The 21,463-nt window shown below is 61.7% G+C and overlaps 2 protein-coding genes across 2 annotated transcripts; both read right to left on the bottom strand.

Annotated features, from left to right (window-relative positions):
• Window positions 1-4,791: 4,791 nt before the first annotated feature.
• SLBP (stem-loop histone mRNA binding protein) lies at window positions 4,792-15,090 on the bottom strand. The gene is given in 9 exon segments (XM_070400578.1): window positions 4,792-5,672; window positions 8,300-8,384; window positions 9,204-9,353; window positions 9,884-10,018; window positions 10,304-10,363; window positions 12,614-12,718; window positions 14,826-14,942; window positions 15,031-15,068; window positions 15,070-15,090. Coding segments are annotated over 9 exon segments (828 nt in total). The 3' UTR covers window positions 4,792-5,555.
• Window positions 15,091-15,449: 359 nt separating this feature from the next.
• On the bottom strand, window positions 15,450-21,450 carry TMEM129 (transmembrane protein 129, E3 ubiquitin ligase). The gene is made up of 4 exons (XM_070400565.1): window positions 20,796-21,450; window positions 18,612-19,086; window positions 17,826-17,985; window positions 15,450-17,693 (listed from the first exon to the last, which is right to left on the bottom strand). Exons 1-4 carry the CDS (start codon window positions 20,998-21,000, stop codon window positions 17,445-17,447), a joined length of 1,089 nt encoding a protein of 362 aa, XP_070256666.1. The 5' UTR covers window positions 21,001-21,450; the 3' UTR covers window positions 15,450-17,444.
• Window positions 21,451-21,463: the final 13 nt, after the last annotated feature.

Genomic DNA, 21,463 nt, shown 5'->3' with positions numbered 1-21,463 from the left:
AAACAGTCCAACCTGGAAAGGGTTTCTGTGAGACTGTTTGAGCCAAACTATGGACAACTGCGGGAGCAGGAAGCAGGATCTCCCTGTATGCAGACAGCGCTCCAGCGAATGGTGGCTTTGCACCTTATTTTAAACAGTAGGTCCTTGGGTGACATGGGAGATCCGCTCCAAGGTGCATAGGGAACCCACCTACATAAACACCTACATCACTCACACGGAGCACAGACACAGCAGTAGTGAAGGAAAACATTAAAAAAACCTAAAAGAGAACAATTCCTGACCTTTACTTGTGGTAAATAAATAATAAAAAACATAAAGCACACATGTACATATGTCAAAATGACGGAACTTTTTTTTATATAAATAAATGGGAGATGGCGATGTAACCACGAAAGGACGTACGTTGAGTCCGACGTAACCCGAGGACTGCCTGTACATCACATCAGAAGAGAAGGCGCAGCCCCGGCCGGTGGTTGGGGTGGGTGGTTGGAGTGTCCACCTTCCGGCTAAGGGGTCTCAGGATAGGTTAGGGAGGTGGGAGAAAGCCAAGGGGGGAACTCGGACTGGATGGAAAATAAAATGATTAGACACCTTTCACCTCGGTGGGTAGGTGGGTGCAGGAGTTAACGGTCAACAATTAGCATGATAATAACAAGGAGAGGATTTATGGTCTCAGCCCTGGAGCACTGGCTGTGCCCTGAGGGGTCTGGCACAGGGGGTCACCCCGACATTCCAAAGGAATGTTACCTTAGATGCAAAAGGCAATAGACAGGCTCAGTTACGGTCAAGATTGACTTCCGTCAGGAAGATTCTAGCCTCGAACAAGACCACCTGCCATAAACCGCTCAACAGTGTTAACTTCACACCATCCTGTGGTTACATTGGGTCTCTGACTTTGCAGGGTCACCACAGGGCCCCCCCCCGCCCCCGAGCTTGTCAGGTTAGCACGAGGCCCCTTTTCGTCCACAACGGCCTCCTCTGTGGACAGGAAGGCGGTTCTCACCCAGCCGCACAAACCTCTCCGCTCGTGTTCTAACAGGATTTGTGCTCTCCTGTTGAGTTCCGAGTTCTGAATCGGTTCCAGGTGCCAGCGCTCCGTCCCACACGCGCCCTGCACGGCCCTCCTTTTCGGCAGCTTGCCTTCACCCTCTCCGGGGTCTTCCCGGAGCAGAAGGCTTTCCGTTTCGCCAGGTCCCGTCTCATTTTCTCCTTCTGTGGATTGTGCTCTTGGTGTCAAGCCTAAGACCTCTGCCTCGCCAAATCCCATCGATCTCCCACAAGCGCCACAGCCTTACACTTTACATACAAGCCTGCTCGCTGCAGGCCCCTTAGGGGCTCGGTCCCATCGCTTCTCGCCGTGGAGCCTGCTGAACCCACCAGTGGGCATGCAACTCTATGCATCTTTTTTCTTTTTTTTAATATACTAGAGGCCCAGTGTGTGGGGTCCCTCGGCCTGGCCTGCACCCTCTTGCAATCCGGGACCCCTCAGGGGATGTCAGAGAGCTGGTTTCAGCCAGATCCCTACAGGCCAGGCCGAGGGACCCCACCAGTGCACAAATCCATGCACCAGGCCTCTAGTATGCATATAAGATCTTTGGTTAATCTCTTTCCGCCCTCCCCCTCCCCTCTTCCCTCTGAGATTCATCAGTCTGTTCCATGTTTCCATGCCTGCATTGAGTGTCTGCCCCCTGGTGGTCAGTGCGGGTCATAGCTTAGGCTTTTATATATATAGATTTTTGTTGATTTTAGAGAGGAAGGGAGAGGAAGAGAGATAGAAACATCAACAATGAGAATCACTGATCGGCTGCCTCCAGCATGCCCCCTACTGGGGATGAAGCCTGCAACCTGGGCATGTGCCCTGACCTGGAATAGAACCCTGACCTCTTGGTTCATAGGTCAACGCTCAACCTCTGAGCCATGCTGACCAGCTTTATGCATCTTTGCAGTGTGAGTTTTACAAAGCGGCTTACATCCAATTAAAGCCTGCACATGTGCCCTAACTGGTTTGGCTCAGTGAATAGAGTATCGGCCTGCGGACTGAAGGGTCCCAGGTTTGATCCCCGTCAAGGGCATGTACCTTGGTTGCGGGCACATCCCCAGTAGGGGGCGTGCAAGAGGCAACTGATCGATGTTTCTCTCTCATCGATGTTTCTAACTCTCTAACCCTCACCCTTCCTCTCTGTTGAAATTCAATAAAATATATTAAAAATAAATAAATAAAATAGAGTCTGCACATGAAAAAGCAAACAAAACAGCAACGACAGCAAAGGAACAAACAAATACCCCTCGAGATTCTTAAACATAAAATCCATACGCACCCTAATGATCCAAAGATCCACTCCCACTCCCACCCCTACCCCCACCCCCACGCGCACACAAAGCCAAACCCGGTTCGGGGAAGACCGCTCACACGTTCACTCGCAGGCACTGGCCGCTGGCCAAGCACGGTAACGTGACTTTACCCAGCAGGCCTTTCAGAGTTGCCCTCATGGTAGAAAAACACCCCGTAAACTGCATCCTCAGAAGAGCCATTGACTCGGGTCCAGAAAGCCAAGTGCAGTAGCTGCTGACTCACCTGGGAGGCTCGACACCGTCCTACCACGGGACAGGGAGGGACAGGGAATCGGCGACCTGGGGGCGGAGGGGCTGAGGGAGAGCAGCTGGAGGACAGAGCCCAACCGGGAGCAGGGAACAATGGCTTCAGAGCGTGAGAAGGGGAAGCGGGGGGTGTGGGATGACAACCCTGATAAGCTGACCAAGTCCATCTAGACATGGGAAGATAGGAAAATGAGTCACCAAGGGGCCGAGATAGCGATCAGCCTGGGATTGTGGAGAATTAATCACGCTGGACAAACTTAATTCAGTTCTGACACTTCTCAGTTCGATGTACAAGAGTCAAGAAGAAAGACAACTCGATCCCAGCTGCCGGTATCTGTGGCTCACACGGAAGGTCCTAGATTATGTTAACAGCATGAAAGGCAAGCACAAAAGCCTGGAGATTGATTTCCTTGGGGCTTCAGAGCATTCCAAGAATTTAAATGCGGAGCAAAAGCCAGTAGCCAGAGCAGATTCTTCCAGAACCCAAGTCAGTCAGACATCATGTCCCTGCTCAAGATCACCCCAGCTGCCCACTCACTCGGAGGGAAGCCTGAGTCCACACATGTGTACACACACACACACACACACACACACACACACACACGGCAACCCAGGCGCTGACCTCTCACCCACCTGCTCGCGCCAGCCCAGCCTCTGCCCTAGTTTGAGGCCCACATCCACCCCCCGCCCCCCGACGATCAGTCCCTCCTCCACAGGCCTCCCAGGCTCCCTCCGACAGCGTCGGCCCCAAGTCCAGATCCTCAGGCTGAGATGGGCTCTCCTGGGTCAGAACCAGAGGGGAGGTGTCTGCCCTGGCCCCACCCCGCACACACCCAACTCGCAAGGGACCTGGTGCAGACACTCCTGCCGGAGCTGGTGGGCGGGGAGGGGGACACAGCAGTACCTGGGAGTCCCGGGGTCAGGCGGGAGCCTGTGCCCCGGCCCTGCCCTCAGGAGCCTTTTCCTCTCAGCCTGCGTGGATCCCAACCTCATGTCATCCGGCCGGGCCTTCGGTCCACACCGGCCCGGCCTTCGCCAATGGGATTCTCCCAAAAGCTTCTGAGTCTGTGAATCTTACTGGGGATCCTTTGACAAAAGCCACAGATTGGTCTCCTCAAAACAAGCCCTCTCTGCCCCAGGCTCCTGCTGGGGGCTAGGTCTCCGTCCCGGGCTCCTGCCAAGGGAGGGGGGAGTGGGGCCCAGGTCTCGGGTTGCCCGGAAGCTTCGTCCAGCCAGAACCTCGGCCACAGACCCCGTCTCCCTGATCAAGTTCCCACCTCGGCTCAGCTCGGCTCCAAGGCTCTTTCTGAAGCATCAGCCTCCTTTGCTACCTGGAAAGGCCGTCCAGGCCACGCCCATCAGCCTCTCCCCTCACCTGTGAGTGAGGGGCCGCAGCCAGTGGCACCTGCGGAGCAGACTGGGTCACCTGGGCCCCCAGCCCTGTCACTGCCCATTCGCCAGCCCCACGCTGGCAGACACCTGGTGAGCTGCTGGCAGCCTGCACCGTCCCCAACCTCGGTCCCTGCCGAAATGCCACCATCAGGCAGCTCCCGACCACCCTGTGAGAAATGGCAACGTCCCACCACCCAGTCGCCCTCGCCCCACCCCCCACTCCCTTACCCTTTAACCTGACACATTTACTCTCTGTGCCCATCAAGGAGAGCAGACGTGGGGGTACCGTTTCCCGCACGTCGCCCACGCCTCCTGTTGGTGCGACACAGCCCAGGCTCGGCCAGTGTGGAATGGGCAGCGCTGCCCTCCTGAGACGCTGGAGCAGAGCCCACCCCGGGAGTGAGTGCAGCATCCCGTCCCGGGTGTCCTCGGGCGTGGGCGTGTGGCGTGGCTGGCGGCAGGGACTAGGGCAGAGCAGCCAGGTCCATGTATGGCTGCGGAGGGCGGCATTGGCGGGCAGCCCTCCAGGACTCGCTCTGCTCCGGGACGACTACGCAGCTGTCTCGGGGGGCAGGGCCGCCACGGGGAACGCTGGCCCACATGGATATCTGCTCTGGCTCCAGCTCTAAACCCATCACAGATGTAGTCCTGGGGGGCGGGGGGAGGGGGCCATATAACAGCCTGGGCCACAACCCTGTCCCCCCCGTGCTGTCCTCCCAGGCCACGCGGTGAGGACAGCACACGAGACCCTCCAAGCCCAGGAGCCGCCTCAGCAGTTAGCCCATCTGGCAACACAATCCATCACTTAAAGGCTCTTTTATTTTTGCAATCTCATTCCATACAAAAGCAATAAAACTTAACAACAGTCTTAACAAGAAGTTTACAATTAAAATGTTTGAACAGGAAATCTGTATACATCATCATTTACAGCAATTTTACATGGTGAATGAACTGTGTGAAACGCTCTTTCTAAATCCCTCTGCTGCCGTAACTCCTGGAGCATTACTGGGAGAGGCCCACCTGACACTATTTACAAAGACCCAACTTGGACTGCGTGACTCAGTAACTCACGACCTGACCTCAGTATCTGACTGGTCAGTGCTCTGTGTGCAGGAAAAGCCACCTGACATATTGACAAAAGGCCAAAAATTAAGTTTCCATAAAGACATTAAAGGGCCCGAAGGTGAGAACACTCAGATACCAGTCCAGGAAGCTGAACACGGTGAAACCCACACCACCACCTACCAGCGGCAACTTGGCATCTGAAATTCGGTGGAAACTGGTTCCAGTGTGCTTGTCGGGTGAACTGGGGGATGGTGGGGACCAAGCAATTAAGTCTGTCATAGGATTGCTTCAAGTTCAATTGTCATTGGGCTTAATTGCATTTACGATTAAAAACACGCAAAATACACTCACTATACATAAAATTGTTAAAAAAATAAGGCAAGAATAACAATTCACCAGGTGATAACTATTAACAGGAGCCCCCGTGGCACACGGGTGACGCATGCTCGGCTGGCCGCACCGGCTGAGCAGAGGCCCTTGCTCTGCGGTCCGCGGGCAGGCTAGCTCATGGCCGAGAAGTCTTTCAAGGGCTCAGTCAGACACGCCTCCAAGTCAAACTCCTCCTCCACGTGGCAGTCCAGGTGTGGCACCTTGGTGGGGGTGCCCAAGTACATGTCCTGGGAGACAGAAGCACGTGTCACGCCAGCTCCTCCCACAGGACTGGCGACGGGTGAGCTCACCCCACTGAGCGCAACCACGCACCCGGAGCAGGGGAGGACGGGGGACGGGGAACTGGGGGGGGGGGGGACTGCGAGGGCACCAGAGCCACCTGCCCTCACCACCTCGCACAGCGGGCACACCAGACACTGTGCAAACTCAGAGCTCAGAGAGCTGCTTGCGCTCCAGCACCTGGGGGTGGGGGGAGGACAGCCCCTGCCCCAGCCCCACCCGCCCCGGAGGCAGGGCCACTTCCCACTCCGGGCGCCGCGTAGGTCAGGAGTGAGCGTGTGCGCTCCTCATGGCGCAGAGGGAGTGGAAGAGGCTCGACAGCACTGAGCACTGGCTCTCCGCACAGGAGTGAGCGCTGCGTTTAATACAGTTCTGGTTGCATATGAGGTTTTGCTTTTTTGTTTTTCATTTTAAAATGTTCAGTTGGCCCTGGCCGGTGCGGACCAGTGGCTGGAGCGTCTGCCTGCAGACCGCAGGTCGCCTCCTGGTGGAGGGCATGTGCCTGGGCGGCAGGCTCCCCGGCCCGGTAGGGGCATGTGCAGGAGGCAACCAACTGATGTCTCTCGTGTTCATGTTTCTCTCCCTCCCACTCACTCTAGAAGTCAATGGAAAAAATACCCTCGGATGAGGATAAAAAAAAGTTTAATTGGCCCGGCCAGTGTGGCTCAGTGGTTGGGCAACGACCTATGAACCAGGAGGTCACGGTTCAATTTCCAGTGAGGGCACAGGCCTGGGATGCGGGCTGGATCCCTACCTGGTGGGGGTGCAGGAGGCAGCCGATCAATGATTCTCTCTCATCATCCATGTTTCTATCTCTCTCTCCCTCTCCCTTCCTCTCTGAAAATATATTTTTTAAAAACTTCCCTTTAAAAAAAAAAGTATAATTGAAAGGTCATGCGTTCATATGAATTAAAATTGTTAAGAGTTTACAATTTAGGGGGTTTAAACCATTTGAAGCCTAATGTTTATTCCAACTAAACCTAAAATTTTAAATGCATGTTTTTAAAAGTGTCAACGTCACGGGTGGACAGGCAGGTGAAGTTTCAACGTGGCCTGTACACGTGTCCTGCACACGTGTCCCCTTGATGAAATTCTGAATCAGAAAAGAAAGACCTGCAGTGAGAGGGGCACTGGGGCAGCCGAGAGGCCTGCACACGGCCTGGATCAGGCGGCAGGGCCGCGCGGTCACGTGTCCCGAGCAGTCCGTGCTGGGAGATGCCGTGCCCAGCGGCAAAGCCCCGCCCTGCAGCCACAGGCAGGCGGTCCCGTTGCTCATCACACTAAGTCCACCGTCTCAGAGCCACCCCTCCCTGGTGCCCCCTGATCTCCGCCAGGACCCCTGCTCTCGTCTCCCCGGTCCGACTCCCGCACGCACCTGCCTCTTCCCTCCCTGGCCCCCAAGGCCTGCGCACCGCTCCGAGTTCTGAGACTGTCAGCGGCAAGTTCACAACTCGTCCAGAACCTGAACTGGGACGAGGCTGCTCTGCAGCCTCCCGAGGAAGGGCACCGCCTGCGAGACCTCTGCCCTCTGGGTCGCCCTGCCTGACCAGCCCTGTGTTTCTCTCCCTGGACAATCCCCACGTCTAAGCTTCAGAAACCACCCCTAACAGCGCGATTCCTCATGGTGGGAACCTGTGCCCTTCCTCTACTCCTGGGCCCTGGCGCCGCTTCTAGCCTCAGAGCGTGTGGTGCCCGCGGCCATGGAGCCGGGAGGGCAGGGACCCGCTCGCAGGGGTGACAGGGAAGGAGGCAGGAAGGGCAACCCTAGTGCACAGGCCTTGGAACTGGCCGGCCCCAGGACAGGGTGGCCTCAGGGGAAGCACGCCTGTTCCACACCAAACACCTGTGTGTCCTGGTGCCCCCCTTCTCACACTCACTCGGCCGGGCATTCCCGGAGGTGACTGGGCAGCTGGCAGGTTTGCTGGGCCCAGGCAGGACGTCTGCACGAGCCCTGGCCGGGCGGCTCAGGTGGTGGAGCGTCGTCCTGACACACTAAGGTTGCAGGTTTGATCCCCAGTCAAAACACATTCAAGAATCAACCAACAAAACCACAAGAGAAACAAAAAAATTGCTGTTCCTCTTTCTCTCCCTTCCTCTCTCTCTGAAATCAATAAAAAAAAAGTCTGCAAGAACATGCACCCAACCGGTAACCATGGAATCAGATACTGGAAGTTTCTTTTCCTCTTGGAATTTTTCTTTTTCAAAAACATGGGATTTTTTAAAATTAGCAAACGTGGGGGAAATCCCCAGGCACCGGCCCTGCCGCACTAACAGTCAGCAGTCCACACCCACACTCACAGCCACATGAGCGCGGGCAGCCGGGCTGTGCCGAAGCCAGACCAGAGGGAAAAGGCCTTTACTTTCCAATGGAAACGGGATTAGTCGGACTGAACCAAAAACCTAAATTGCGGCCATTACCTAGGAACGCCATCAGATCGTCTGCCGGTTATCAGAGAAAGGGGAGGGTGAGGCGCCCCTCTCCAGACATCAGAACCGAACCTCAGTTTACAAAGGGGCACATATGGTCAACGAGCAGCCCGAGCCACCGCCGAGACACACAAGGAAAGCCACTTACGAAGCTGTTGTCCTGGGAGCTGGCCTGGGACTCGGAGCTGCTTTCTGTGGATTCGGTCTCCATTTCCCCGAGGCCCACGGGATGTCTGTGGAATCAAACAGGCATCAGCCACCACTTAACAAAGCCAGGAGGCCCGAGACGCAGGAACGTCCTCCAAGTCTGTTCGCTAAAACCAAACGTCATCGCCGCCTCGCTGCCCTGAGAACTGCTTTCAGGGACCCACGTGCCGCTGAGCCAGTGCTCGGGCAACCCCGGCGGAGCTAGGCACACCCGAGCATCCGTGCAAGCACGAAGGAGCCCCATCGGGGGCGGGGGCAGCGAACACCTGGCAGACCCGCTGCCGCCTCGTCGTAGAGAACGGGACAAGAGTGTCGCTAGGAAGAGCCTGTGTGACATCTGTGAGGCCAAACATAAAGCTCGCCAGAAACCCCTCCCACACGGGCTCCTAGCAAGTCCCCAGCACTCGCAGCCATCGAGGACCTGGGGGGGGGGGGCGCAGCGCAGACCTCTCTGCGTCCTCAGCGCAACCGGGCCTCGACTGGGCCTGAGCTCCTCCTGACGAAGCACAAGCTTAAAACCAACCGGGAAAAGGGAAAACCTTTCTGAGTTTAAAAAAAGACCTACTTTCATAGTTTGAAATAAATTACCCAAATAATTTTTAAAATGTTTATCTTAAAAACAAACGAAACACCCCATATTTTCGGGTTTTCTAAGCTCTATTTTTCTAGCTCCAAAATGTAAATTCAATCCAGGAAGCAGACTCCACCCCAGAGCCCGCCCCCCGCGTTAAGCTGTGCGGATGGAAGTGCATGTGAAGGGGGACAGCTGGCTGCAGGTAACAGCTATTCCAGTCGGGGCGAGAGCGAGCGAGCGTCCATGGAGGACAAGAAGGCAAGGCACCTACATTTCCTGGAAGTCACACCCTTCTTCGGTCGGAGGGTCCCAGAAATGCAGGGCCACCTTCCAGAGTTTGATCTGCTGGTCCCACGAGCGCCGGCTGTACTTCTTGAACTTGTTGGGGGTCTTGGGGTGAACACCGGGCTGGCGAAGGTGCCTGCGGGGAGGGACAGGGTCCTGGCACTCGGCACTCACGCTGGCACAGCCCTTCAGTTACCCCGACTCTAAGGTTAGGACTGTTGTGAATTACAGACCCACTGATCTGCCACAGGAGCACAGGAGCGGCTATACCACCACCGCCTCTGCCTCTGCCGTGCCTCCCCAACCCACGCCCCAAAAGTGCGCCCGAATCCTGGCCCTGCGGGGCACCCTGTCCAGAGCACGTCCACGGGAGCAGGGAGGGGGCTGCCCGTCCCAAGGCACTGCTCTGCCTTGAGGAAGACCTTAGTGTGAGCTTCCTGTCCCCACCGCCCTTAATGGCCGCGTCCTGAGACTGCTGTGGGTCTGGGGAACTGAGACGTCTACCACATTCTGATGGCGAATATGTGGTTTTAAACCTTCTCTCTCTGGGCACCAGCCCCTGCTTTGTTTACATGAGCAGGTGGCGCGGCCCCAGAACCAGATTTGCTACCTGCGCATCTCCGTGGCCTGCAGTGCAGCGTGGCCGGCCCCCGCCCGGCTGCCTACCTCGGGACCTCTCTGATGTAGCGGTCGTAGGCCATGGTGTTCTTCCCGTAGTTGATCTGCTTCTGCCTCCGCATCAGGACACTCTCGTCCGTCTCCAGGTCGGCGGGCGCTGTGCACGGCGCCTTTGAGTCACTGCTGGAGAGAAGGACGTTAGCCCACAACAAGCCTCGCCACTCCTGTCACCGCGCAGACAGCGCAGGCGCACGGGACGGAGGCCTCTGGCCTCGGGCTCCCAACCCCCATGCGCCCCAGAGCCTCTGTCCCCACGGGAGTGAGCACATCACAGACACACATCCCCATCCCAACTCGCCGTGAAGACGGCTGCTCGGGGAATGCCCAACACAGCAACCCCGCCTGCTCGCTCTCTTCTTCGTAGCCAATGGCAGGTCAACTCAGGAGAGAAACACGAATGGCGCTTACCTTCCCAACGGTGACTTCCTTTCTCTTCCGAAATCGTTGATGAGGAGTTTTCTTTTATATCTGGGAGCAGAATAAATGCTGCTGTTTTAAAAAGGCATAAAAAGTAACCTAACACCTAAAGCTCTCAGAGCGACACAGGACTCCGCCCCCAGAGGTGCCGTCAGTGGCGGAGCCGGGTCAGAGCAGGTGTCTTTCGTCATCCCCCCCCCCCCCCCCCCCCGCCCTCCCTCCTCCCCCCCCCCCCCCCCCCCCCCCCCCCTCTATAAGATAAAGGTTACGATAAATCATGTCAGATCGTACAAGCCAGGGCTGGCGAGTGTGTGGCCCACAGGCTGCATAAGATCCGTGAACCACCTGGTCTGGCCCTGCCCAGGCAATAGCGGTGAGTTAGTGAACACAGAGAGGCTGGCTTCAAGCTGATCATGTCGTGTGGCCAGAGTGATGTCATTAATGTCCACACGGCCCTCGGCAGGAAAAGGCTCCACCAGGGAGAAAGCACTTGCAGCTGCCAGAGACACCTGCGGCCTCAAGGCCTCAGCCCTGAACGCAAGCTGGAGGCCAAACAGACGCTACGTTTCAGACTAAGTCGCGAGATCCAAGCACCATAGAGACTGACACCCCCAAACCCTGTGGCCTGAAGAAAGAGGTTGAAATAAAAAGCTTTTCTCTCTGCCACCACCTTCCCTGCTGGGGGACCTGCGTGCCTGCGTGCCGCTCCTTCCCTGCCTTCTCGGACTTGGAAAGAGGCCGAACAGCCCTCCTGCTCCTCGGCCTCCATCACAGCGCCCACCCACCGACTCCCAGCTTTGCAGGCCATCCCGGGGGAGGGTGGGGGGCCCAGTGCCGCCTGGCACTGAAACCAACCACCCCCTCGAGCTACAGGTCCTGCGACTGCCTAAGCGATGTCCCCAGTCCCTGCCCCTTCCACCAGGTAAGCTCTCGCCCTCCCGTCTCTGCAGCCAGGCACAGGAGGCGGAGCATCACCCGCCCCGGGCACCCGTGTATCTACAGCAGCACTGAGCACACAGCACCCCGGGAATGAGAGACGCCCCCCCCCACTTCCCAGGCTCCGTTCTCTCAGGGCCCCGGAAAGACTGGCTCGAGGGGTGACAAACCCTTGTCAAATTCTCAGTCTGCTGGTGTGAGCTGCCATCCTCCACGGAGCACAGCGAGCCGACCTCTCACAGCCCCCCCCACCCCCCCCACCCCCCCCAGTGAGGCAGGCCGCGTCACCAGCGGGGCCAGCCTGGGCATTGCCACAGCAGCACCTGTCACAGGGTGATCACAGGGTGGGCCCCAACAGAGCAGGAGCAGGACAGCTCTCAGCGACAGGCCTGTGAGGCCACCGAGGAACAAAGAGGGGACCCCTGCCGGCACGGGGCCGCAGACTGTCCCCGGTGAGGGCAGCGGCGAGGGCGCGCTGTGAGCCTGGGAGCAGAACAAGAGGACACACCGGCCAAGTCAACCAGCCTCACGCCACAGCTGACACACCAAGACCCACACACAGAAAGCAAGTCACTCAGAACACTGGGCCCACCTGTCCACACCCCACTTTCATGCCCCCTTGAATGGACACAACCCCCCCCCCCCCCCCGTGCCAATGCCTTTCCTGCGAGCAGCTGCAACCCACCAGCCCTGCCCCCGCTGGCACCAGGGCCACGGTTCTCATCGGCACCCAGAGCCACAGCCCTCCTTCAACCACCCAGGAGCTGGTTTAACTCAGGGGCGTTCAGCGGGTCAGACGGCAGAGAGGAGAGGCCCCCAGACCCCGGTGAGCGTGTCAGCGAGGGAGAAGCAGCAGTTCCGGCAGCACCACCTGAACCATCTTGAGTCCCAGAAGAGGACATGGCTTGGAGTTTGAGAACCTGGACGTACAACCATTTGGGGTGCAACTGCAAGGGGTTCAGACTCCAAGTCAGGGGTCCTCTCTGAACTCTGGCCATTCACGGCTGTTACCTGACAGGTGTCAGTCAAGAGCGCCTCCTGCCTGGGGCTGGGGCTGGGCGGGGCAGGCCGGGCACATCACGGTGGCCCTCTGCAGTCCAGCCGAGGTCGGGGGACAGCCACTAAGACAGGGTCCTCACCCCTCAGTGAGCGGAGTCACCCGAGGCCCCACCCGGAGTCCCTGCCGACGGGGGGGGGGGGGGGGGGGGGGGGGGGGCCTGAGAATCTGCATTTCTACCCGGCTCCCAGCAGCTGCTCACCAGCTGGTCAGAGACCAGCCTTTTAAGTACCGTGGCTCTAACCGAACCCCGCTGCAAATGCATCCCTCAAACCCCGCTGGCCCTCCACAGTGGCCTGAGCACGTACCTTGCGATTTCTTTGTTCACCCTGGTCCTCATTTCATCCTCCTCCACGGCGCTGGCCCAGTCCGCACACCGAGGCCGGGGCTTCGGGGCCTCGGGGGTGGTGAAGCTGCAGAAAAATGGACATGCGCATTCGAACCACAACACTCTCAGTTTCCTTTCCACTCGGCGCAGGAAATGGTCTGGTACGTGGAGACCCAAGGGAAGGGCTTCTGGGAGTCTGCCTGCAATTCCCTAGCTGCCTGGGCCTGGGCCATTGGCTCAGGGCCTCTCTGTGCACCCCCCACGTGCCAGGCTGGCTGAACCCTGAGGACAGAGGCTACTGGGGGGTGGGGTGGGGTGGGGTGGGGGCAGGAGGCAGACACGGTCAGCGAGGGTCCATCAGCACGGGAAGGGTGCCTAATACAACCCATTCTTTTACTTGTAAACCAAGCTAACTTCTTTAAAATAACGCACTGAATGCCGGGTAGAGTGGCCAGCACCTAAAGCTCCTTAGTACACAGTGCACACAGTCAATGACTCAGGCTACGTCACATCACGCTGAAGGCGGGGGAGGGGACAGGGTCGGCACCGGAGCCCTGGCTGCACCGGGGAGTCCAGGGCAGAGGCTGCCCCAGAGCTGGGGCGGAGGAGCTCGGCTCAGTGAGACTCAAGGAAATCCATCCGGGCCGGGCAAGGTGGAACCACCAGGCTCGCTGCCAGGAGTCTGGCGGTCAGAGGCGCTGGTCTTCACAGATTAGATGCAGTGACATGCTTACAGCCCCTCCTCTGCGTCAAAACCAGGCGCTTCTCCGCTCTAGACGCCAGCCAATCACATGCTCTCAAGACGCAGTAACGTGGTTGCCCCTTCACCTTATCAAACTGCGTTTCCAAAAGCGAACTTCCAGAGTCTAAAATTAAAATGGCTGGCAGGGCGGGAACTCAAATCAACGGACCAAAAGCTAAGCCGAATGAGCGACCAGCCACCGACAGAACCAACGCAGGCTCGGCCGAGGCTGGACGCCAACCCGTAGCCCAGCAGGCGAGCAGGTCGGGTCTGCGGCCCCAGCAGGGTCCTGGCTGGAGAGGAGCCCGCACAGGCCCTGCTGCTGCTGCTGCTGCTGCTGCTGCTGCTGCTGCGGCTCGTGGGGGGGGGGGGGGGGGCGCCGAGCCCCCTTCTTAGACTCGGCGGGTTCCGCTCAGCCTCCTCCCGCCCTGGGCCCCACAGGAAACAAAGCCTGTGCTCCTCACACACCCACCCACCGGAGGCACCGGCCCCACCGGCCCCGGGAGGCGCAGCGGGCCCCTCCCCGGTGCCCGGGGCTGGGAGCAGAGCCCCTGTGCGCAGGGCCCCCTCCGCCGCTGAAGATAAGGCGCCCGTGCGGCTGAGCTAGGGGCGCGCCCGCGGGGCACAGAGCCCCGTCTCCCCGGCTGAGCGGGCCCCTGGGGCTGGGAGCTGGGAGCTGGGAGCCGGATCTCCGTGGGGCGGCTCGGTCCGTCTCTGCATCCAGCCCCGGCGGCGGGAGCCCCTCTGCACTCTCTCCTCCCCTCTCCCCCCGCAGGCGGCGGTCCCGGCCTCCCGGCCGTCCACACGGGCTACTGCCTGCCTTGCGCCCAAAGTGAGGGCCTCCGCGCGCCCCGACCCCATCGCCTCCGCACAGCTCCCTGCTCGCCGGGAGCTTCCGAGCCCCGACGCCAGCCCAGGCCGGCGCTCCCCTCCTCTCCATGTCGGCAGAGACCCGGAACCCGGTGGGACGGACGCCTCTGCACCCGCTCGTGAGCGGGCAGTGGGAGCCCAGCCCCCTGAACCCCTCCGCTCCGTCTCCCAGCACCGCCTTCCCCGCGCCCAGCGCAGCCCCACCCCGGACCACAGGGACGGCCCCAGGCCCGCCCCCGCCCCCGCCCCGCCTTCCCACGGGGCCCCGAGCAGCCAGGCCTCGCCTCCGGGCGCCCGCCTCACCGGCCGCCGACCAGGGCGCGGGCACAACAGGCGGGACCCGGCGCGGGGCCCTGGTCCCCAGCCGAGGGCAGCGGACACTGCAGGAGCCCCGGCGGGCGGGGTCCCCCTTGGGGACTGAGCCGGGTGCACGGGATCCGAGGAGCCCGTGGGGGCCGCGCTGGCCCGGAACACGCCGGGCGGCGGTGCCGACACCCACCGCCAGGCCCTGCCGAGCCCCCCGGCGGCCCGATAACCCGCGGGCGCCCGCCCCGTCCCCCGCCCCGCGCGCAGGGCCCACCTGTCGGGTCTGCGGGGCTCCGCCGGCTTCGCGGGGCCCTCGGCGTCCTCCGCCGCCCGGTGCCGGCCGTCGGCTCTGCGCTTGCGCCCCAGGCTCCATCTCGCGGGGGGCGGCGGGCTGCGGGCGAGAGGCCGCGTCAGGCGGGCGGGCCGGGCCGCGACTCCCGCCGTCCGCACCCCCGCCTCACACCCCCGCCCGGCCTCACCTGGCGTCGCGGTCGCGGCGGCTCCGGTACGTGGGGGGGGGTTCGCGGGCTGCAGGCCATGGCGAGGCGGCGGCGACGAGCGCGTCCTGTCCCGCGGCGCAGACCGATGGCGCGCCCCGCCCCCAACCGCCTTTATCCGCCCGCGCGCCCCGCCCCGCCCCGCCCCGCGCCGTCCCGCCGGCGGGCGAGACCATCGGGCCGCGGGGGGAGCCCGCCCGGACGCGCGCCGCGCAGGCGGCCCAGGACCGCGGGAGCCGCCGGACCGCCGCCCGGACGCGGCGGGGCAGGGAGCGCGCCCAGCACAGGTCCCCCCGCGCGCAGGTGCCCGGGCCCTCGACGCTCATTGGACGCGCCTTCGCGGGGGGGAGGGGCGGGGCGGGAGATTCGGCTCGGCGCGCGCAGGGAACCAGGGCTCGGCCCTCCCATTGGTCCCCGCCTGGGCGGGGCCGTCCCCGATTGGCCGCGCCCGGCCGCGTTCTCCGCGCTGGCGGGAACGGAACCCGGAAGCGGCGGCAGCGGCGCACCGCCGGTTCTTCCCGTCGTCGGCCAGGTTTGCGGAAGCCGCGGAGCCACGCCCGCCGCCCGCTTCCCCGGGTTCCGCCGCCGCTGAGCTCGCTCCTCCCGCCAGCCTGCCCACCCGCCAGCAGGGCCGGGGCGTGTGAGAAGCAGCCATTTAGTACGCAGGAACCGGCCCCGCCTCTCGTGTTTAGCTTTTTCACTTACTGATTTTAAGGAGGGAGCGCGAGAGAGAACCCCGATTTGTGCCCCAGGCTGGTGGCTGGTGTCCCGGCTGGGCATCCACCCGGCAACCTGGGGTATCGGGCGCGGCTCTAACCACCCGGCAGCCTGGCCGGGCTCCTGTGCTTTGGAGGGGCTCGTACGGACCGTTTCGCTAAAAGCGTTTTGGGTGCAGCAGCCACATCGCGCTTAGCCCCCGGGAGCCAGGGCGGCAGCCCCCACAGGACACAGGCGGAAGCATGGGATGGAGGCCTGGACCTGCCTGCCGACCTCGGCCCCCGGGACGCCGGCCGCAGCCCCCTCGACCACAACGCGCCCGGGACCCCCGGGAATGGGCTTCTGAAACCCCCACCCAGCTAGGAAGTCAGAGGGAGGTTCTTACAGCACCTGCTGCCTTTTCTTATGGAAGTGGGTGCCCTGCTGCTATTTTTAAGATGGCTTCTCCACCTGCTCCCAAGGCTTGAATATCGGGGGGTAAATATTTCCCTTCGAGAAAGTGCATTTAACTTCAGGCTAATATTTTATTAAGTACTGTATCACTTAGCTACAATAGACTCGTCTTTACGAAATTATCTTTCTTTTGTAGTAAAACCCTCCCTGGGCAGCATCTGAAATTCCAGACCGAGGCTGGGCGTGGTCCTGGCTGCCTCCTCTAATTCCTTCACCTGCTGAGCACCCCAAGGCCCCCAAATTCTCTGCTCCCCAGTCCCTTGGGTTGGGCATGGCCTTGGGTGAGGTGGGCCAGCTAGGTCCATCACCCCTGCTTAGATGACCAATTTTAGGGGGTTTCGGGTCACGAGTCTGAGGCTCCAGCAGCCATGCCTCCCAGAGCTGGGTCCTGGCACTGCCCTTTTGCCACCCCACCAGGAACTGGCAAGACACCCTCAGTGCCTTGCCCACTGGCATGTCCCCTTCTGAGCCAGGTGGGCCTGTGGGGCTGCGGCCAGTCCTATGCTTGCGTTCTGACAAGCTTGTGTGGATGTGGGATGCCACTGTGGTGCATGGTCTTCAGCTCAATGCCTCCCGCCAGGAAGCTAAGGTGTGGCTCTTCCCTGGACCTGGGGGCAGCAGAAGGCACATAGGTAGTGACCCTCCGGCGGGGAGTGGCCCCAGGAGCACACAGCTGAGGGAACGGTGACAGAACAGCCAGTCCGGTGCCCAGCTCCTCATGGGAAGCCCAGGGTCAACATGGGCAGGAGTGGTACTTCCTGGTGGCATCCTGGGGCAGCCACCAGAAAGCCCAGGTGGTGCCTCACCTGGGGTGGCAGCTAGGTCTCCCCTCCACTGTCAGGCTCTGCCCAGGTCCTCCGAGCAGCCTCCATGGGGCCAGCAGCAGGACTAACCACAGCCTGTCTGGATGAATCTGGGTCTGGTGTGTGACACGGGGCAGGCGGGCTCCATAAAATTAAGGCAAGTGGCCCAGGTTAGGCCACCTGGGACAGTCCGGGGTCTCCCAGACAGTGCAGGGGCCCAGGATACTCAGGAGATGGGCCCAAGCTGTGTTCTGTGACCTTACCCCCCCCCCCCGTACCCAGAGGAGGGGGGAATGGAGGCAGAGCCCGAGACCCGTCCACGGCCCTGCCCACACTTGAGCAGAGCAGCTCTAAACAAGCCCCCCGTCCTCGTGCAGCTGGGAAAGCAGCCCACGGCCGCTCCCTCGCCCTGGCCCGGCCGGCTCAGCGCACGGCACACACGTCCAGGATGCAGAAGCGCGCGCGGCAGGTGGGGCAGGGCACGCGGCTGGCCAGCCAGGTGTCCGGGCGCTGCGGGTCCTGGCGGCTGGCGAACCACTTGCCCATGCAGGTGAGACACCACATGGGGCGGCAGTAGCACTGCTGGCACTCGCCTTCCGCCGCCTCCTGGCAGGTCTTCACCAGCTTCACGCCGGCACGGGTCTGCATGCAGCCGATGCACGCCTCCAGCTCCTGCGGGTGGTGCCGGGGGTTACAGGAGCCGGGCGGACACCCAGTGGGGCTCCCCACCCCCACCACAGGGACCTGGCCCATGGGGACCCGCCGAGAGAAAACACCCCCCAGCCCCTGCTGCCCAGCCCCCACCTGGCTGCTAGGGACCGAGTATGCTGGGTTCACCTCCACCAGGGAGGCAAAGGTCTCCAGGAACAGGTCGCCCAGGCTCTGGCGGATGACCACGTTGGCCGCGCTGCGGATGGGCGCCCGGAGCTTCTCACACAGCTCGCCGTACTCTGTGGAGTTCAGCCTGCACGAGGAGGGGGCTGCTGGGCTAAGGCCACTGGACACAGGCCCCTCTGTAGGGCAGGACCCTATGCCCAGGCAGCCTGGCCAGAACCCTGGGACAGGCATCAGGGAGTCCCAGGCTGCACCCTGAGGGCGACCGGGGTGCTCACAACCAAACAGAACATGGAGGCTCGGGCCTAGCCCAGCTGCCGATGAAAACGAGCAAAGACAGCCCTGAGCCCCGAGCCCCAAGCCCCCACAGGACACAGGGAGGACTGCAGCTGAGGGAGGGGCCGGGCCCTGGCAGGTTCAGGACCAAGGAGGGTCCCGGCAGGCTGGCCATGGCCTCAGCAATAAGGGAGGACCTCAGCTCCAGAGGTGCAGCCACCACGCTTCTGTCCTGTCCCACCCCAAACAGCCCAGAGGGCTCCCCTAGAAGTGGCAGAAGGCAGCTCAGAGGACAGCATGGACAAAGGAAGTGGGGGGTACTGTGCGGAAACAAGGGGAACGCGGCCAGGGAGGAGGCCAGGGGTGGGTTGCAGGGGCCTCAATCGAGAGTCACACTCATCGCCTCCCAGGACCCAAAGACCAGACCCGGTGCCAGCTGGGCACAGGCCTCAGTGGACCCCGCCCCGCCCCGCCCCCTACCGGATGTCGAAGGCCTCCACGGCAGGAATGGTGCTGGCCACGCGGATGGTGAGGAGCTGCACGGGCAGGTTCGAGTCCGGCGAGAGGTCATGCTGCTGCGACTCCGTCACAGTCAGGTGCACGTCCTGCTGCTGGGCCACGTGCACACGGTACGTGGTCACCTTCATCACCCACGTGTCTGTCACGATCACACGGGCACCCGGGGCCCCTGTGGCGAACTTGTCGATCCGCCGGAACTCCGTGTTGACAGAGGAAGCGACAGCCTGCCAGCCCGACTGTGGGAGGGCATAGAGGGCCAGGGTGCGGGCCAGCGGGTGGCGGGCCCACCGGTCCCGGGACCAGTAGTAGATCAGGGTCCAGGAGATGGTGGGCAGCGTCACCGCCAGGAGGAGGAAGAGCTGCCAGGCCTCCGGGGCCTGGCCTGGGGAGTAGAGCCGCTTTTCCGAGGCTGCGAAGCACATGCCCACGTAGTAGCCTGCAGGGATGGAGCGGCCTCAGGAGAGGTCGGACTGCCAGGCCCTCACCCTCCCCTGGTGGTGCCCACTGAGGGTCACCGTGCTGTCCCTTCACCTCCCAGGGGCCACTCCTCTCGCCCCAGGCCTGGTCAGTGCCCCGGGCTGAGTGGGTCTGACCCACCTCCACAGCTGGCCCAGCTCAGCCCTTGCCCACAGTAGTGACACCATAGGCAAGAGACAAGCGTTTTTAACTTGCCACTTTAGTTTTATGCGTGTGAGTAATGAAGAAAACTAGCAAAACCTAGGATGGCAAAAATAAATACAAGGATCTGGTGTCCCCCAACATGGAGCTGGCCACTGGCCTTCCCCTGGGCCTGCTGACCCTCCAGAGGAGCAGATCAGAGCATGGCCCGCCCTAGCTGGAATCTCACGTGCCAGACAGTAAGCAAAGGATGGGGGCACGCCACCACGTGGGAGCCAGTGCCCCGCACAGGCGGGCCAGACTGGGGCCAATCTGCAGGTTGAAATGAATGAAGTAGATGGCGAAGGTGTGCAGTGGCTGGTTTGTGATTGCAAAATTAATAGTAAAGATTGGCTGTTGGTCAAGTCACTATATCTCAGGATAATCTGTTGTGTTGCAATAGATATTATGTCAATAAAGTTTCAAAGCTTTTGAAAGCGAATAAAATAAAAACAAAGCCCTGTGTCTGGCCACAAGATAGGCTTCACCCACATTTTGTAAGTTGCCAAGCAGGAGAGGGGTTTGGGTGAAGAGACGGGATATCAAGTACACAGCCCAGGGGATACAATCCATAGTGTCTTCACTGGGTGTGGCGCCAGGCAGGTGCTGGACTGACGGGGAAAACACTTCCTAAGTTACATAAATGTCTAGCCATAGGTTGTATACTTGGGGCTAATCTTGTAAACCAACTGCAATTCAAAGATGAAAAGCTATGAAGACAGGCTCCACCAAGTCCCCAGGTGTGGCCTCCTGGGGTCACTCTGCCCCTAAGCTCTGGCTCCCACACGCAGCCCCCTGCATTCCCACGCCCACCAGGGCCGCTGCTTCCGGCTGCGAGCTGGCAACCCCTCCCTGGTCCAGGCTACAGGCGCGGTGGTCCAGCCCCTGCGGACCCAGCCCTGGGTCTGCCCGCCCCTCCTACCCTTCAGAGACCCTCTACCCAGAACCCCACCCTTCAGCCGGGCCGACCCATGGGCTGGCAGACTCGCTCCCAGAGACCAGCTGGCACCTGGGCGGCGGCCCAGCACAGCCCGAGTGTCCCGGCCACACACAGGCTTTCCATCTCTGCACCTGTGACCGCCCCCGCCCCTCCCGCCATGATGTCACCCATCTCCGCCGGCCCGTCCCACACCCACTGTCCGAGGCCTGGGCCAAGGCCCCTCGTCCCCCTGTTGGAATCCGCTAACTCGGGCTCCTCTCCTGGAACTGCCGACCAAGGACCGCTCCCCGCCCGCCCCAGCGGGGCGAGCACCCTCCCCGGCGGGGCGAGCATCCTCCCCAGGGCTCGCAGCCCTCGTTCCGCCGCCTGCAACCGACCAGTTGCCGCCAGCGTGGAACGCACGGGCGGTTGGCCCACCGCCGCGGGCCTCGGGGCAACCGGGGATCCCGGAGCCCCCCCTCCCCCTCGGCTCTTTCTCAGAGGGGGGTGTCCCCGCGGCCCCGCACCGATGGGCCCGGAGCTGGGGAGGGGAGGGGCGCGGGCCTCACCCAGCGGCAGCAGCGAGTGGCACAGCAGCGTGGCGGCCGTGCGGCGCTGATGGTAGCGCACGAAGGCGGCGTCTTCGCTGCCCAGCCAGCCCGACAGCAGGTTCTGCACCGTGAGCCCGGCCGAGTGGAACTCGGTGGGCGTGAACACAAAGCACACGGCCAGCACCAGGTAGGCCAGCGTGAAGGTGACCTCGGGGCTGTCCATCGCGCCGCCGCCGCCGCCCAGACCCGCGGCGAGGCACCCCCCACCCCACGACACGGGAAAGGCCGAGCGTCCCGGTCCGTAGGGGCCGGGCCGCACGGGGTGGTCTGGGAGATGGAGTCCACCACGGCGGCGCAGGGTGGTCTGGGATATGGAGTCCACCACGGCGGCGCGGGGTGCTCTGGGAGATGGAGTCACCGCGGAGCCCCGCTCCCGGCCAGAAGCCGTGAACTGCCCCCAGTCATCGCGAGGGTTGGGCTCCTCAAGACCCGCCGGAGGGCGGCGCTGCGCCTAGTCCCGTTTCACAGCTGGGGAAACGGAGGCCCGCAAGCGGCCCTCAGACCCTGGCCTTTCTGCGCCCGCGGTCCCGGGTCAGCGGAGGGCCCACAGCCACCGCCAGTCCGCGAACAGCCCTGCCCGCTTCCAGTGCCCGGCGAGCGCCCGCTTCCAAGGACTTCCGGCTCCC

The sequence above is a fragment of the Myotis yumanensis genome, unplaced genomic scaffold (genome assembly GCF_028538775.1).
Source record: "Myotis yumanensis isolate MYYU_CA2020_CCGP unplaced genomic scaffold, mMyoYum1.0.hap1 SCAF_1, whole genome shotgun sequence".
NCBI lineage: Eukaryota > Metazoa > Chordata > Mammalia > Chiroptera > Vespertilionidae > Myotis > Myotis yumanensis.
This window is presented reverse-complemented; position numbering and strand designations above follow the sequence as displayed.